Source organism: Hordeum vulgare, chromosome 6H (assembly GCF_904849725.1).
Source record: "Hordeum vulgare subsp. vulgare chromosome 6H, MorexV3_pseudomolecules_assembly, whole genome shotgun sequence".
NCBI classification, from domain to species: domain Eukaryota; kingdom Viridiplantae; phylum Streptophyta; class Magnoliopsida; order Poales; family Poaceae; genus Hordeum; species Hordeum vulgare.
This window is the reverse complement of record NC_058523.1, coordinates 262,864,706-262,883,437: the sequence shown is the minus strand read 5'-3', so window position 1 is coordinate 262,883,437 and position 18,732 is coordinate 262,864,706. Positions and strand designations below refer to the sequence as shown.

At 53.6% G+C, this 18,732-nt stretch overlaps 1 protein-coding gene across 3 annotated transcripts in view; it reads right to left on the bottom strand.

Annotated features, from left to right (window-relative positions):
- The window catches only part of LOC123404263, a 77,379-nt gene that overhangs the window by 38,747 nt on the left and 19,900 nt on the right, over positions 1 to 18,732 (bottom strand). For 2 of the 3 annotated variants that reach the window (XM_045098185.1, XR_006611708.1), the window contains exons 3-7: positions 10,861 to 10,923; positions 10,594 to 10,774; positions 10,389 to 10,493; positions 10,191 to 10,321; positions 9,501 to 10,062 (exon numbers count right to left, since the gene is read on the bottom strand). In XM_045098185.1, the coding sequence (XP_044954120.1) occupies positions 9,501 to 10,062; positions 10,191 to 10,321; positions 10,389 to 10,493; positions 10,594 to 10,774; positions 10,861 to 10,923 (1,042 nt within the window). The remainder of the gene's footprint in view (positions 1 to 9,500; positions 10,063 to 10,190; positions 10,322 to 10,388; positions 10,494 to 10,593; positions 10,775 to 10,860; positions 10,924 to 18,732) is intronic. The other variant, XM_045098186.1, reaches the window with a different exon arrangement.

The window sequence follows — 18,732 nt, the reverse complement described above, 5'->3', positions numbered from 1 at the left end:
CGGCCGGAGGCTCCTCCTTGTAGTAGGAGGCAAGCCAACCACCCCTTGGTTCCTCCTATATATAGTGGAGGGTTTTAGGGTTTTTGCACCTCAAGCCTTTGTGCACCCTCTCTCCCTCCACTACTTCGTGACACCTCGTAGCTAGAACGGTACGGCATGGCGAAGCCCTGCCGGAGTAGCTCCACCATCATCACCGCCACGCCATCATGCTGCCGGAGAATTTAGCTACCTCTTCGTCTCTCTTGCTGGATCAAAAAGGCGGAGATCGTCATCGAGTTGTACGTGTGCTGAACGCGTAGGTGTCGTCCGTTCGGCGCTAGATCGTGACGGATCGTGGGCAGCGATTTGGATCGGGAAGACGTTTCACTACATCACTACAAGGGTATGTCGATCCGATCTCCCTCTCGTAGATGATCATCACCATGATAGGTCTTCGTGTGCGTACGAAAATTTTTGTTTCCCATGCAACGTTTCCCAACACTACCCTCGCGTTGTGCGAGGATGATCCGGAGCATCTCTGGCAGTGTTGACCTGCTCGGTGATGCGCGCCAGCCATGCATCATGGCCGGCCTCAGTGAAGCGGTAGCGCAGCAGCTCATGCGCCATGAGGCGCGCGGCCTGTGGAGCTGGTTGGTCGCGTCGGCCGGGGGAGGATTCCGTTGCAGTGTGCGCGGGCGGAGGAGGCGCCTGCATGGACGGGTGGGCGGAGGAGGCCTGAACCTCCCCGGCTAGGGGCTCGGTGGCGGCGCCAGCGCGCCTGTGACGGCCGGCGTTGACGACGGGCTCAGTGCGGACCATCTCAGCCTGGCGCGCGTACCTCTCGTGACGCTCGGCCATGTCGATGGAAAGTGAAGCAGAGGATGACGATGCGCATGCAGCCCCCCTACCTGGCGCGCCAAATGTCGAAGATTGGTTTTGTGTCTGCGGGAAAACCTCTCAAGACCCCTTTTCAAACACTAGGAGCTGAGTGCACCCTACAACCTAGCCTCGACTACAACAAAGTCACGCACATGGAGCACGAAAGGGACGCCGGAGTTTACCCAGGTTCGGACCACCTTGCGGTGTAAAACCCTACTCCTGCTTTGTGGTTTTCTTCTCTCTTGGGTCGCACAAGTGTTACAACCTATAAGGAGGAAGAAAGGTTATGTGGAGAGAATGGGGAATCAATCATTTGTCCTTTCTACTGTGGCCTCTTGCCCCTCTTATCCTTGTCATGGGCCTCTCTTAAAATATTGGCGGGAAAAGGGCGACCACAGGGCGGCAATTCAAAGGGGGACAAGTGCGCAGTCTTCGCTGGCAAAGTCGGTCTTCATCTTGCCAAAGGCGCCATCCATGACGCGCTCGTGGGCTCGCCGGTGTCACGATGGTCTCCTTGCACCAAACAGGTAGGTGTTGGCTCGCCTTTTGAGACAGCTGCTCGCTGCCCTTTTATCACAAAGGGGGAAGATTCCTCTGCAACGCCAGCCAGCGTCATCCTTACATCCTCTGCTGGCGCTGCACGTCACCCACGTGGCGGGTAGACCGTTGTGTGGCCAGCATTGATCCGTCCCTCCGAGCAGAGGGCTTCGCAGGAAGCAACCTCGCGGGAGAGACCCCGTGAGGCCTCTCGCTGCTGCTGGACAGGCGTCCAGTGGGCCCCTCTCCATGAGAGGAATCCTCGCGGAGCTGGAGCTTCGCAGGGTGGTCTCCTGAATCTTCCAGTGGGTTGGATGTCACACAGGGCCTTCTCAACACAACCGACTGAGCAAGCAGTAGATGGGTCATGGGACCCTGGTTCCACTGGACCGACAACACCGAAAATAATGAATGAAAACTAAAATCGACTTACTGTCGCCCTACATATCAATGTCGAAACCCGGCGACAACCTTCCTTCAGTGGAGCTAGTCAAAACAAACAATGTCCTCCACCACAAAGGAAGGGACAAACCTCCCTACCCAGCTTGGTGAAGCACCGAGCCACCAACACCACCCGGTCCGAGTAGGCGGGCGTTGCTCACCAGCTTATGGAAGGACAGGCAGCAACACTGTGGAACGGAGGCAATGATGCGTCAGAGGATGCAATGAAGCACTACCCTGCATGGGAGCGTCGAGAAAGATTCCCGGGGCATCGTGGCACGGAAGGAACGAGCAACCTCAAGGCACGTTGTCCCACCCAACTTGCGCAACTCAAATGGCTACAAAATACGACGAGATGTTATGTTGGCCAGCCAATCAAACATGGAGTGTTATCCCTTAATTAGTCATAGCGGATTAAGCAACTTTATTGGGAAACAGTCTAGTCTGGTTAGAGCTCATATAAGAGTTGGGTATAGACTTACTGGATTGTCACTCAAGTCTTGTCTACTATATAAAGGGGTGGATCCCTCTCAACGAAGCAAAGAAGATTATTATTGTTCACTTTTTATGTACTTCACAGTAAATAGGAAAATAAGGTTATGTCAGTAGTAGATCCTTCTGTTAGGAAATATGCAACTTGTATTTCCAGGAGGCCATAGGCGATAGGCCAGTATATATACATGTACAGGTGTGTAATATGCAGAAAACCCCTTATACAGTAGGGTAAATACGAAAGGTTACATAGCTACATATATAGTACTCTAACCCCCCGCGCCCCTCAAACTCATGGTGGATTAACAACACTGAGTTTGAAGAGATAGAAGCCATGTTGTGCTCTAGTCTGGGCCTTCGTCAGAAAATCTACCAACTGTAACTCGAAAGGCACATACTGAAGAGCAATAACCTGATCCTGCACACTAGCGCGCACATAGAAAGCATCAACACCAATATGCTTGGTGAGCTCATGCTTCACAGGATCGCGTGCAATGCTAATAGTACTTGTACTGTCAGATAAGAGCAGAGTAGGTGTAGTGACAGAAACACCAAAATCCTGAAGTAACCACCCTAACCAAGTCACCTCTGCCGTCAAAAGAGCCATAGCTCGCAACTCAGCCTCTGCACTCGAACGGGAAACTGCGGTCTGTTTCTTCGTCTTCCAGGCAATGAGAGAACCACCCAAAAAAACACAGTAAGCAGAAAATGAACGGCGATCTGAAGGATCACTAGCCCACGTAGCATCCGAATAGGCCTGAAGTTGTAAAGAACTGGATCGAGGAAAGAATAGACGGTGAGAGATCGTGCCTCGAAGATATCGGAGAACACCAAGGAGGTGACTATAGTGAACCGAGGTGGGAGCGGAGACAAACTGACTCGGAATATGAAACGGATAAGAGATATTCGGACGAGTGACAGCTTCAACACCCCCTCTCACGTGTAACGCGAAAAGTCAACACGTGGACAAACTCAGAGGTATGGCTCAAGAGGCCTATACGTGGACAGATAGGGGGCGGCAGTAATTTTTAATAAACTGTGAAAGCCAGGACTTGAACTCAAGACTTTAGGCTCTGATACCATGTTAGGAAATATGCAACTTATATTTCCAGGAGGCCATAGGTCAGTATATATACATGTACAGGTGTGTAATATGCCGAAAACCCCTTATATAGTAGGGTAAATACGAAAGGTTACATGGCTACATATATAGTACACTAACACCTTCCATAATTGTTGATATACCAGGATAGTCAATAAACAAGAATGTTTCGATCAAAACAAGCATCATCATTCATTCAACTTTAAGCATTGTGCAAGTCTAAGACTACACATGTTTTGCTAGGTAAATAATAACAAATAACAAATGCAAAAAATTCAAATGTGGAAGGAAAAGCAAATAATAATCAGGGAACATGTATTGTGGCAAAGTTTAGAACTAGAGACGGAGCTAACATACACAAGAAGCTGGAATATTCTTCTGTTATGACCGGTACAACGTACCAACGAAGGAGGCCCAATGGGCAGGGTTAGTTACGGGCTTAGCCCAAGTTATCTTAGCTATCTTAGAGTCCAAGTTATCTAGGGTTTAGAGGAGGTTGTCCTCCTATATAAACACATGTACCCCTCCGATATTAATCAGACAATAAACAGTATTCTGTTGTCGTCTCCCTCAGGAGACGGGAGCCCCAAACCCTAGCCGCCTCTCTCTCTCTCTTTCACGCCGCGACGGCGCCCAACCGCCGGCGCCGACGTCCCCAGCCTCGCCGCCCGCACTTCCACCCCTACAACCTACGTCCGAGACCTGGTAGAACCATAGCCTCTACCAACTTGGTATCAGGTAGCTTGGGTTCGATGAGTTTGTCGGACCTTCCCACCACCACCGTCGCCGCCACCACCGCCTTCCCCGCCACCTCGCAACAGCCGCCGCCGCACAAGTCGCCGCCGGCGGCCACCTCAGGGCCGGCCGCCTCCGGTACTGCGGCCCTGGGGGCCGAAGCCGCCCCCGTCCTCTCCCAGACGGAGATGTCCTCGGCGATCCGCGACCTCACCCTGGCGGTCTCGAACCTCCGGACCTTCCTCCAGGCTCCATACGCGACCCAGCCACCACCGCCTCCGCCGGCGGCGCCCTTCGCGCCACCGCCCCCGGCCACCGCCGCGCCCCAAGGCCTGCCGATCACCAAGGTCAGGTGGCGGCCGTCGCCGTCCCCGTTGCCGACGTGATTCGACACGCCGACCTATACGACGGCGCCGCTACAGCCAACGGTGTTGCAGCCGCCCGCCACCACCTTTGGGGGGTTCGGCGGGTATACTGACCCGTACGCTGGGAGCTCCGTGGTGCCGCAGCACCCTCCTTCCGCCACGTTGGGTCGCCACGAGGGCGCCTACGCGGCCTCGCCGCACGTGCAGCAGCCGCCCCGCTTCACCAAGCTGGAGTTCGCCACCTACGACGGCACCATCGACCCCCTGAACTGGCTCAATCAGTGCGACCAGTTTTTCAGGGGGCAGCGGACCATGGTGTCCGACCGCACGTGGATCGCCTCCTACCACCTCCGTGGCCCCGCACAGACATGGTACTACGCCCTCGAGCAGGACGAGGGCGGGATGCCTCCGTGGGAGCGCTTTCGCGACCTGTGTCTCGTCCGGTTCGGCCCGTCCATGCGTGGGAGCCGCCTGGCCCAGCTCGGTCGCCTTCCCTTCACCACCTCGGTGCAGGACTTCGCCGACCGCTTCCAGACGTTGGCCTGCCATGCGCCTGACGTCACGGCTCGCCAACGCGCCGAGCTCTTCGTCGGCGGTCTTCCCGACCACATCCGCATCGACGTCGAGATGCGCGACCCCCAGGACCTGCAGACGGCCATGTACTACGCGCGCGCGTACGAGCAGCGCGCCAACGCCCTGCAGCGGGTGTTCCCAGGCTGCGACACGCGCCCCCCGACCCGCCCCGCCCCGGCGGCCGCCACCCCGACACGCCCCGCCCTGCCGGCCACTACTGCGGCTGCCCCCGCGCCGACACGCACCTTCCGGCGCTTGACGTCGACCGAGCAGCTCGAGCGGCGCCGCAAGGGCGTGTGCTTCAACTGCGACGAGCCGTATGGGTCGGGTCATACGTGCGCCCACCTGTTCTACTTGGAGACCGTCGACGACGCGGAGGTGGAGGCCCTCACCGCGGAGCTCGACGCCACCACACTACCCGAGGCCGGCGTCAGGACCTACGGGCCGGTCAATGCGACCGCCTTCGTCGTCTCCCTTCATGACATGGCTGGCATCAAGACGGCAAAGACGATGCTGCTTCCGGTGACGGTCAACGGGGAGGGTCTCACCGTGCTCGTGGACACGGGTTCGACGCACAACTTCCTGTCCGTGGATGCCATGCGCCGCCTCGCACTCCAACCGGCGGGCTCGGAGAAGTTCAGCGTCACCGTCCCCAACGGGGACCGCCTTGCTTGCCACGGCGTGGCGCGGCAGGTTCCCGTCCTCATCGGCGACGAGCCATTCTCCATCGACTGCGTCGGCATCGACCTAGGCTGCTACCACTCATCCTCGGCATCGACTTCCAGTCCACTCTCGGCCCCATCCTTTGGGACCTCGATGTGTTGTCCCTCATCTTCTGGCGCGAGGGCGGCCGTCGCGTTCAGTGGACGGGCATCGGCGGCTCCGGCGCCGCGACCCCGCAGCTCCAGTTGATGGCGGCCGCACTGGACGAGGCGCATCCCCTCCTGGCCGACCTCCTGCAGCAGCACAGCGACATCTTCGACGAGCCACAGGGCCTCCCTCCCGCGCGGCCCTGTGACCACCGCATCCACCTGCTGCCAGACACGGCGCCTGTCGCCATGCGCCCGTACCGGTACCCTCAGCTGCAGAAAGACGAGCTCGAGCGTCAGGTGGAGGTCATGCTCGCGCAGGGCATCATCCGGATTTCGACATCGCCGTTCTCCGTCCCGATGCTCCTTGGGCGCAAGGCCGACGGCACATGGCGCTTCTGCATCGACTGCCGCGCCCTCAACGCCCTGACGTCCAAGGACAAGTTCCCCATCCCCGTCGTGGATGAGCTCTTGGACGAGCTCCACGGAGCGCGCTTCTTCACCAAGCTCGACCTTCGCTCGGGCTACCATCAGGTGCACATGCACCCTGACGACATCGAGAAGACGGCGTTTCGCACTCACCATGGACACTTCGAGTTCCTGGTGATGCCGTTCGGCCTCTCCAACGCGGCGGCGACCTTCCAGGCCCTGATGAACGACGTGCTCAGTCCATACTTGCGCCGCTTTGTGCTTGTGTTTCTTTGATGACATTCTGATCTACAGTGCATCTTGGGCGGAGCACCTACAACACGTGGCCATCATCTTCAACGAGCTTCGAGCGCATCGTGTTCACCTCAAGCGCTCGAAGTGCTCGTTCGGCACGACCTCCGTCGTGTACCTGGGGCACGTCATCTTGGCCGACGGGGTAGCGATGGACGCGGACAAGGTCGCCGTCGTCGCCGCGTGGCCGACTCTGCGGTCACCGCGGGCGCTCCGCGGCTTCTTGGGCCTCGCCGGCTACTACCGGAAGTACATCCGGGACTTCGGCCTCATCGCCGCGCCACTGACGCGTCTCCTTCGACGCGACGCCTTCTCCTGGGACGAGGAGGCGACTACAGCATTCGAGGCTCTCCAGCGGGCGCTCACGACAGGACCCATCCTCCAGATGCCGGACTTCGATATGCCGTTCGTGGTGGACTGCGACGCCTCGGGCATCGGCTTCGACGCCGTCCTCCACCAGGGCGAGGGACCGCTCGCCTTCTTCAGCCGCCCCTTCGCTGCTCGCCATCACAAGCTCGCGGCCTACGAGCGCGAGCTTATTGGGCTGGTTCAGGCGGTGCGCCACTGGCGGCCTTATCTTTGGGGCAGGTCATTTCGTGTGCGCACGGACCACTACAGCCTCAAGTTCTTGCTGGACCAGCGCCTCTCCACCGTTCCGCAGCACCAGTGGATCAGCAAGCTCTTCGGCTTCGACTTTACCGTTGAACACCGCCCCGACCGTCTCAACACGGTCGCCGATGCCTTGTCCCGCCGTGACACTGAGGATGTCGCGGACGACGTCGCCATGGCTGGCACTATCATGTGCATCCATTCCGGGCCATCTTTCGCCTTCATCGACGACATTCGCCGGGCAACTTCGACGACCGCGGATGCGCAGGGCCTACGCCAGCGCCTTGACGCCGGCGAGCTGGCAGCGCCCTGGCGCCTGGACGAGGGGCTGCTCCTCCATGGCCGCCGCATCTTCGTGCCCGACCATGGCGACCTGCGCCACTAGGTCCTGACCTTGGCGCATTCTGCAGGACACGAGGGCGTGCAGAAGACTCTCCATCGTCTCCGGGCTGATTTTTACATCCCCGGTGATGGCGCGATGGTCCGCGAATGGTGCGGTCGTGCGTGACGTGCCAGCGGAACAAGACGGAGACACTACGACCCGCGGGTCTACTACAGCCGCTGGACGTACCCTCCCAGGTGTGGGCGGATATTTCCATGGACTTCATCGAGGGCCTTCCCAAGGTGGGCGGCAAGTCCGTCATCCTCACGGTGGTTGACCGCTTCTCCATGTACGCGCACTTCATCGCCCTGGGTCATCCATATACAGCCGCCTCCGTGGCGCAGGCCTTCTTCCACGGCATCGTCCGCCTCCACGGTTTTCCTTCGTCCATCGTCAGCGGTCGTGATCCCGTGTTCACGGGACATGTCTGGCGGGATCTCTTTCGACTAGCGGGCGTGAAGCTCCGCATGAGCACGGCGTTCCACCCTCAGACAGACGGCCAATCCAAGGTGGTCAACAAGGTGATCGCCATGTACCTGCGCTGTGTTACTGGTGATTGTCCACGAGCTTGGGTGGACTGGTTGGCGTGGGCAGAGTACTGCTACAACACCTCATATCACTCCGCCATGCGCACCACGCCTTTCGAGGTGGTCTACGGGCGCCCACCTCCAGCGATGCTCCCTTACGAGCCTGGGACGGCTCGGTCCGAGACGGCGGGCGACTTACTTCGCACCCGCAACGACATTCTGGCTGAGACGCGCCAACGTCTTCTCCAAGCACAGCAGCTGGCCCGGAAGCACTACGATGCTCATCATCGCGAGGCGGAGTTCGCGGTGGGCGATTGGGTGTGGCTGCGCCTCCTCCACAGGACCACGCAGACTCTGGACCCACGCTCCAAGCGCAAATTGGGACCTCGCTACGCCGGTCCCTTTCATGTGCTGGAGCATGTCGGCACACTCGCATACCGCTTGGAGCTGCCAGCTGGTTCTCACCTCCACGACGTCTTCCATGTCGGCTTACTGAAGGCCTACCACGGGGACCCTCCTGCAGCGACGCCGACCCTTCCTCCTACTTCGGATGGCCACCTCCTTCCAGCTTCCGCACAGGCGGCGAAGGTGCTGCAGGCGCAGCAGCGTCGCGGCGTCTGGCATGTCTTGGTACAGTGGACCGGCCTGCCAGAGGAGGAAGCGACTTGGGAGAAGCTCGACGATTTCCGCCAGCAGTTTCCAGATGTTCAGCTCGAGGACGAGCTGTTTGAGAAGGCGGGGAGAGATGTTATGACCGGTACAACGTACCAACGAAGGAGGCCCAATGGGCAGGGTTAGTTACGGGCTTAGCCCAAGTTATCTTAGCTATCTTAGAGTTCAAGTTATATTAGAGTCCAAGTTATCTAGGGTTTAGAGGAGGTTGTCCTCCTATATAAACACATGTACCCCTTCGATATTAATCAAACAATAAACAATATTCTGTTGTCGTCTCCCTCAGAAGACGGGAGCCCCAAACCCTAGCCGCCTCTCTCTCTCTCTCTCTCACGCCGCGACGGCGCCCAACCGTCGGCGACGGCGTCCCCAGGCTCGCCGCCCGCACTTCCACCCCTACAACCTATGTCCGAGACCTGGTAGAACCCTAGCCTCTACCATCTTCTAAACAAGTTGTAGTTGTTTAGCAATGGCCTGATAGGTTAAGAACAGTTTGAGAAAATATGCTGGTAAAGATTACGGTGTAACAAAAGATTTGTCATGTACAGGCGTGATATGCATAAAAGAGTGTCGCGGTAACCATACCATGTGACATAAAGGGGCACTGGATATGCTGCCAATAGTAGCTACAAATAAGAGCCACGCACTGGAGTAATAAATCAGAAGGATAATACTGACCTCACCAAATGGTATATATGAAGGCAAAGAAGGCACTCTACTCCACCGCTTGGAACATCCAACTTTAGATGAATTAATTTTTTCAGTCATATTGTTTTCTTCAGTGGTCCCTCCATGATTGTCAGATAAAGGAGTAAGAGCAATCCCTTCTGAACCTTCCTGAATTTCAAGAGACCACGGCTCTTCTTCCGATTCTTCAACCTTCGATTGCAAATAACAATCCAACTGTGTGGATGCCTTTTCAAAAATACTTGCTTGTTTTCGAAGTACACTTAAACTCTTCCGCACTCCTTCCACGGGAACAAGCTTTGAAAGTCTCCAAAGAGACTTTTGAACAGGGCCAACACCAAGAACAAGTTGTTCCCTATTGTTATCTACGGGACCTTCAGTGCTTGTTTTCTTATTTTCTTCAGATCTTACATCCGCTCTATTTGCAAAAGATGCTTCGGGTGTTTGGGCATTGTAGTGATGAAAGTACGCAGGTGACAGAATACGGGGCACCACATCCTCTGGAATACAGTATGATTTGAAGTAGTATTGCCACCCTCTTCGATGAACATAACTAATGCATGAAAATAGGAGCAATTAAGAATTGGTTCACAATAATTAAAATAAAATAAAGTAAAATATATTTATGATATTACAGCACCCTGTCAAGTAGCACATTCTGCCCATTCTAACCAAACTTACTCTCTCAATGCAGCATTCCCAACAGGTGGCTGAGAAAATGTGATACACTTCACCTGAAGCCTGTTAGCCTCTTTAGTTGGAGACGACAAGGATAGTACTCTTAATATTGCAAGAGTAGCCAAAGCAGCTACCTGCAATACAGTTTGTGACACATGAGTAATAAAAAGGATAAGATAATGCAAGTTAGGCATTGCCTACCGCTCCGCCAAGCGAATGACCACAAAGAACAAGTTTTCTGTTCTTTTTCTGTGCAAGTTTGTATAGCTCCAATGCTGGGATTCCCTTAGCACGAGCTAAAAAACCCTGCATGAATTATTTAAGTTATAAAAGTCATGATAGCGCTGAATCAGTTCCTAGAGAAGACAAGAATTGTTTTCAAACAAGAATGGCAGCTAACGCATACTCGGTGTGCAGCAGGTTTTGATTTCCCGAACTGTTTCGATTTTTCTCGACAGGATACCCCAATGTTTTCTTCACCAAATTGGTTGTTGTTCTGCTCAGAGTCAATAGCATCAGCTACATCCTGAGCTGTATCCTCATGAAATATGGTTCCTTGGAGTATATTCACATCAGCAATAATATCTCTAGAAACAAAAACATGGGAAAATTTGATGCAATTGTAAACGCAGCAAACTTTTCATGCTTTCAAGTTCCCAAAAAATAAGCTTACTTGTATTGGTTTGTGCCGATAAACGTAGCAAATAGAGTCTCACCAGCCTCCGCTAAAAGATATCTACATGATTTCACCAATAAATAGATCAAAAAAGCAGCAATAGCATGAGAAGATTTATTTTTTCCTTGTTTGAACTACAGAAAACATCAAATGTTGTGAATGCTAACTGTTGGGCTTAGTGTGTGGATGTGTTTGGCCGAAAGGCCCACACTAGTGCATATGTATTCATATATGTAGCTAGTAAGGAGTTAACTGCAAGAAACCACCATATTTGGGGTTAGGGTTGCAGAAAAGTACCTGGGCACTATCTTTTTGCAAAGGTCACCACGTTTCTAGTAAACTTTTTGCAGAAAACACTTATTTGGCGATTATAGCCCGTTTGATCACTTTCTGGCAGTGGGGCCGTATTGTAAGGAACTGACTTGACAAAAATTACCATATGCAATGTCTTCTAATAAATAACAGAAATATGAAGGACAAAAATATAAAAACTTCAAAGAGATAAGCTTCTCCTCCCAGATGCAGGGAGTGAGCGTTGCGCATCGGCAGCGCCATAGTCACGGCCGCCACTGTAGGAGCGCCAGGGCTCTGCAGCCGCCGGGCACCTCCTCCTAATCCTCCGCCGCGGCCATAGCCATATCCGCTGCCACCGAGACGGCAGGGCCAGGACGTAGTCGTATCCACCCTTGCCAGGAATGGTCGTGGCGTTGTGTCGCCGACGCACCAAGCAGGAGGACGTGACGTTGTGATGCGGGCTTGCCGACTAGGGGACGCGCATGCCGCGCTAGCTCGTGTCCATCTCCTCTTCACAACACCTCCTCCTCGTCTCCGCGTCCGCCCAACCGGGGCTCACGCTTCCCGCCACGGCCAAAAGCATCAACCACGCCGACCTGCTCGTGGTCATCGTCCACCACCACGACGCGCTAGGGGACGCACACGCCGCGCTAGTCGGCTCGCTCCTGTCCATCTCTTCCTTTATCAACCTCCTGCACGTCTCTGCGTCCGCCCGGCTGGGGGTCACACTCCCGGCTGTTAGGAAAGCAACTTATCTGTATTGAAGGCCCAAGGGGCATATATATATTACACATGACTTGAGGTGCAAGGAAAGTAAACATAGACTAATAAGGACTCCTAGACTAATACTAATAGACTAATAAGGACTCCTAGACTAATACTAATACTTCCTAACACCACCCCCCCCCCCCCCCCCCTCAAATGCAAAGCGTATGCAATAGCATTGCATTTGAAGAAGTGTAATACTGAAAAAAATGATAATCCAAATCCGCGTCTTGAGAGTGTCGTCTTAGCATGAAGAGTCTTCAAAACTTGTTGAGTCGCCGAAGGAGATAACGAAGAGATGGCACATCAGAGGTAGACACCGCATCACTTGAAGATACAAGATAAGTATCAAGAGAAGATGGGTTGTCAAAAGAAGATGGCACATCAAGAGGAAGACACCGAAGAGATGGCACATCAGAGGTAGACACCGCATCACTTGAAGATACAAGATAAGTATCAAGAGAAGATGGGTTGTCAAAAAAAGATGGCACATCAAGAGAATAAAACATTGTGCAGAAAATCATAGTCCACGACAACCGTCGGCAAAAGAAGCTCGGCGGATAAGACACGATGGACGTAGATCGACAATGCAAAAGAAGTCTAGAAAATCCTATAGAAAACAACAAGGGCAAATAGGCCACAAAAGTTGCATAGAAAGGATCAGGACCAAAGAAAGGCTGACGGACAAAGGTATGATGGACTCTCATGACGTGATAACACAAAACATCGACGGATTTGGTGGACGCGGCAGAAAAATATAGAAAGCTAGAAGCATAGACTAAACTCAAGACTAGATGCAATAGCAGAGTAAAAAAATCAGAGACCAAAAACAGAGTAGCAGCAGGCCAAGCGATGGTAAACGCCATGGGGAGCACGAGATGCAGCACACAGACGGCCATGTAGAAAGGCAGCAGCTAATCGAACGCAGCACCACGCAGCAAGATTGCAAACAGCACATGCAAGAAGCAGCAGCGGACAAGCATGCAGGAATAGAGCAGCAGCCAGCCAGGAGGAGCACATGCGGGTGGGGCAGCACCACGTAGCAGCAGGAACTGCTGCCCATGCCGAAGGCAGATGCATGAGCAGTCACGAGAGCCGGATGAGGCGGACAGAGAGGCAGCCACTCGGCCCGTTCTAGAGACATGGAGGTCGACGTTGACCATCGACAAGATCCAAGCCGCCTCGAGCTGGAGCCCGATCTGGTGGCGGACAGCAACAAGATTGGCGGCCCCGTGGTGCGCGAAAGTCGCGGGCTCGCACGGGAGCGCGAGCAGTAGGACGCCGATGAGGGGGATTGCAGAGCCGGCGCTTGTAGAAGTTAATCATGTTGTTCCTGTAGGATTAGGAAAGAAAGCCAAACCTAGTCCTAGTAGTATTAGGATACCTAGTCCTAGTCTATTTCCATAGTCCCTTGTGGACGTGTATAAAAGACACCCTAGGGGTGTTGATTGTACCACCAGAAAAACAAAAAGCAATACAAAGTTTGACAGGCTCGACACGAGCCTGTGGCCATACATCGATTCGTGCCTTCGTGTTCGTTCCGCCGAAATCGTGTCGTGTCGATCGTAGCCGGTTGAAGAAACGATCCGGCTGCACACACACACATACGTGGTTGGATATCCATCCAGCTACCTGCTTGCTAGCTTGCTAGCTTTGCACGTACGTATGTGTGTTGCTGTTCTCGTCTTTTGATCTACGGATTAAAAGCCAACATTTGGTATCTAGAGCCTTGACGATCTACGATCTACGATGACAGACAGCGACGCTGAGTCGGTCAAGTCCGGCAAAGGCGGTCCCAAGGCGAACAAGAACGGCGACAAGGTGAAGAAGGGCGGCAAGTCAGCGATCAGTGGGGGGGGGGAACGGGCGGCGCCAACGTCCAGGCGCATCGCAACATCCCCATCCAGTACCCGATGCTCACCGACGCCAACTACGGCGTGTGGGCGGTGAAGATGAAGATTATTCTCCGAACCCTCCGAGTGTGGCAGGCAATCACGGACGATGACGTCGATGACGAGTCCGACGAAGGTGCCATGGCCGCCATAGCCCAGTCCGTGCCGGATTCCGTGCTAATGACATTGGCGGAGTTCGAGACGGCAGAGAGGCGTGGAACGCACTCAAGGAGATGAGGATCGGAGAAGATCGCGTCACCAGGGCTCGGGCACAAGTGCTGAAGCGCCAATTTCACAAGTTGCGGATGGAGGAAACTGAATCGATGAACGACTACGCCATGCGTCTTACTACTTTGGTGGGAGAGATCCGCGCGCTTGGTGCAAAGCTCGATGAGACCGAGATTGTGGAGAAATTTTTCAGTTCGGTGACTGACAAATTCACTTACATCATCGGCACGCCCAAGCAGCTTTACGACATCGACGACATGACCATAACGGAGGCGATCGGACGCCTGCAGACATGGGAAGAGAATGCTCGTGGCTGTCGGAAAGGCAAAGGAGGAGGTAGTGACCAACTCATGTACTCGCGCGCAGATTGGGAGGCCCCAAGTAGCAAAGGAAGGCGTGATGGTGGCGAAAGCTCAAGCAACACGAAGGGCGATGGACAAACCGGAAAAGGCAAAGGAAAAGGCAAACCACAAGGTCGTGGTAAGGCGGGCCAATCTGAAGAGCAGAAGCCACGGAACTTGGACTTGTCCGAGGTCAAGTGCTATAACTGTAATAAGATGGGTCACTTTGCGAAGGATTGTCCGAAGCCTAACAAGCGAGAGATCAAGGCAAATTTGGCAAAGCAGGAAAGCGAAGGTCCAGGTCTTCTGATGGCCGAAGTTTGTGATCTCGCTGAAACGGTGGTTGTGAAACCAAGCCGGAAGGTGCTACTTCATGAGAAGAAAGTGACGCCGAAGTTATCCGGTGATCAGAACGTGTCGTGGTATCTCGACACGGGTGCCAGTAACCACATGACAGGGTGCAAGGAGAAATTCCTCGAGCTGGAATTCAATGTTGAAGGATCGGTCAAGTTCGATGATGGTTCAGCTGTGGAGATTTGCTGGCAAGGATCTGTCCTCTTCGAGGGTCTCACAAGCGAACATCGCATACTCACCGGAGTATACTACATCCCACGGCTTCGCAACAACATCATCTCTATTGGGAAGCTTGACGAGAATGGATGAAAGGTGAATATCGAGAACGGAGTGATGACGATCTTCGACAACCTCCGAAACGTGCTAGCTCGTGTTAATCGCACACGTAATAGGCTCTATATCCTCAACCTTGATCAATCTCAACCAGAGTGTTGGCTCGCCAAGAGTGATGATGATTCGTGGTTATGGCATGCTAGATTTGGACACGTTAATTTCTACGCCTTCAAGAAGATGTCAAAGATGGAGATGGTATCCGGGAAGCCATTTATCGACCATGTTGATCGAGTATGTGACGGGTGCTTGGTTGGAAAACAGCACTGCAGGCCGTTCCCTGCTCAGTCTACCTATCGTGCAAGTGATGCACTCGAGCTGCTCCATGGTGATCTATGTGGCCCTATCACCCCAGCAACTCACGCGGGAAAGAAGTATTTCTTCCTTGTGGTAGACGACTACTCGAGATATATGTGGGTCGTTCTCCTACGATCTAAAGATAGGCGTTTGAAGCGTTCAAGAAGCTGAAGGCTGCAACGGAGATGGAACACAAGCTGAAGGTTTGCGCACTACGGACAGATCGCGGCGGAGAGTTTACGTCGAACGAATTCAACGACTACTGCGAGAAGATTGGCATAAAAAGGTTCATCACGGCACCTTACACGCCGCAGCAGAACGGGGTCGTTGAAAGGCGCAATCGAACCGTCGTTGACATGGCAAGGAGTTTACTCAAGAGCAAGAACCTACCGGGGACTTTTTGGGGAGAAGTTGTCTCGACCGCGGTCTATCTTCTCAACCGGGGTCCAACGAAGGCGGTGATCGGCAAGACTCCGTATGAAGCAATTTACGGACGTAAGCCGAATGTGTCTCATGTACGGGCGTTCGGGTGCGTGGCACATGTGAAGGCAGCGGAGCCGCACCTCTCAAAGCTTGCCGACCGTAGCACCAAGATGGTGTTCGTCGGATACGAGAGGAGTTCCGGCACCAAGGCATACCGCTTCTACGATCCACAAACCAAGCATCTACGGATTTCACGCGACGTCATGTTTGAAGAAACCAAGCGTGGAATTGGAGTGCCGCAGCCAACGATGCTCCAAACGGTAACATATTCATGGTTGAATTTCCAACTGATGATGATGCAGGGGAGGATGTCCAGGTGGTTGGCAAGACGCCCAACCAAGGTGACCACAATGGTAGTGATCATCATGGTGCCGACACCGACGACGACGCGCATAGGTCGCAAGGAGATAGCGACAACGCTGCGCACGGGACAAGCGGAGATCTCGACGACAACATCGACAACGAGGCACATAGTGACGACGACAATCAAGATGATGGTCATGGTCAGGACGACTACGCCGACGACGCAGATGTCGATGACACGCCAGGGATTCAGCCATCTTCCTCAAGTGCATCAACACCGACACAATTTGTGTCGCCTCCTTCGCAAGTCACAATGGACTCCTCGGGGCCTCCTCGCTACAAGACCCTCAAGAAAGTCTACAAGTACACAAGCCAGTTACGCTCGAATACTCCGGACTATGTCTTTTCGGAGTTGAGGAGCCGGCGAACTTCGTAGAGGCGAGCAAAAGTCCTAGCTGGACGCACGCCATGGATGAGGAGATGAAGGCGATTGAGAGCAATGGCACGTGGACTTTGGTAACCCGACCTCCAAACCAAAAGGCGATAGGTTTGAAGTGGGTTTACAAGCTCAAGAAGGACACGGAGGGTGCCATTGTGAAGTACAAGGCAAGACTCGTTGCAAACGGCTACGTACAACGTCGAGGAGTTGACTATGATGAGGTGTTTGCACCAGTTGCTCGAATCGAGACGGTGAGAGTGCTCCTAGCTTTGGCAGCAAAAGAGGATTGGAAGGTTCATCATATGAATGTTATATCCACTTTCCTCAACGGTGATCTCACAGAAGAAGTGTACGTGGAACAACCCCTCGGCTACGAGAAGAAAGGCGAAGGGAAAGTTTACAAGCTCAAGAAGGCACTTTACGGGTTGAAGCAAGCGCCAAGAGCTTGGAACTCAAAGTTAGACCGAAGTTTGGTCTCGCTCGGGTTCAAAAGATGTCCCCTCGAGCACGCAGTCTATACAAAGAACTCCAAAGGCTCAAACCTGCTAGTTGGAGTTTATGTCAACGATCTGATTATCACCGGAGATAGCGTACAAGAAATTGAACGTTTCAAGGCGGAAATGAAGAACAAGTTCAGCATGAGCGATCTGGGATTACTCAGCTATTACTTGGGCATCGAAGTGAAGCAAAGCTCCGGAAAGATTTCCCTATGTCAATCGGCTTATGCGGTCAAGTTATTGGAAAAGTGTGGCATGTCAGATTGCTACGAGACACAAGTTCCAATGGACCAACGTCACAAGTTGAGCAAGCGTAGCTCAAATCCGCCGTTGGACACCACAATGTATCGAAGCGTTGTGGGCAGCCTAAGATATTTGGTGCATACCCGACCTGACTTGGCTTATTCAGTCGGGGGTCGTGAGTCGTTTCATGAAGAATCCGACAACCGAGCACATGAGCGCGGTCAATCAAATCTTGCGCTATGTGAAAGGCACCATTAATCTTGGTTGCACGTACAGAAAGGGAAAGAAAGGATTGATCATTCGTGGATATTCAGATAGTGACATGGCAGGTGATGTTGATGAGCGAAAGAGCACAACGGGCATGGTTTTCTACCTTGGCCCGAATCCGATTAGCTGGAATTCTCAGAAGCAAAAGGTGGTGGCACTGTCTTCATGCGAGGCAGAATACATAACGGCAAGCACAGCGGCTTGTCAAGCAGTGTGGCTGAGAAGACTCCTAGCTATTCTTGCAAAGCGGGAGGTGCAGAAGCTGTCACTGAAGATCAATAACCAAGCTGCAATCTCGTTGTGCAAAAATTTGGTTCATCACGAAAGGAGCAAGCACATAGATACCCGGTTCCACCATATCCGGGAGTGCATTGAAGAAGGGTTCAACATGTGAACACGAAAGACCAACTTGCCGATATTGTCACCAAGTCCCTCGGTCGACAGAAGTTCATCGAGATGAGGAAGAAAGTCGGAGTGCAAGAAGTGAAGTCAAGCAACAAGATTAAGGAGGTGAATGTAGAAGTTAATCATGTTGTTCTTGTAGGATTAGGAAAGAAAGCCAAACTTAGTCCTAGTAGTATTAGGATACCTAGTCCTAGTCTATCTCCATAGTCCCTTGTGGACGTGTATAAAAGGCACCCTAGGGGTGTTGATTGTACCACCAGAAAAACGAAAAGCAATACAAAGTTTGACAGGCTCGACACGAGCCTGTGGCCATACATCGATTCGTGCCTTCGTGTTCGTTCCGCCGAAATCGTGTCGTGTCGATCGTAGCCGGTTGAAGAAATGATCCGGCTGCACACACACATACGTGGCTGGATATCCATCCAGCTACCTGCTTGCTAGCTTGCTAGCTTTGCACGTACGTATGTGTGATGTTGTTCTCGTCTTTTGATCTACGGATTAAAAGCCAACAGCGTTGATCTGCGCGAGGATGATGCGGCCCGAGTTCCTGAGCCTCCTGGCGAGGACGTCCCCCATCTTGCCGCCGAAGAGCCCGCCCAGCGACGTGGCGACCTTGAACAGCGCGGACCAGGGGAACGAGCCCGTGAGTCCCTGCGCGACGATCACCTGAAACGACGGGATACGTAGCACGGCCTTCGCCTCCCTCGCGAAGTCCTGCAGCTCTTGCCGCA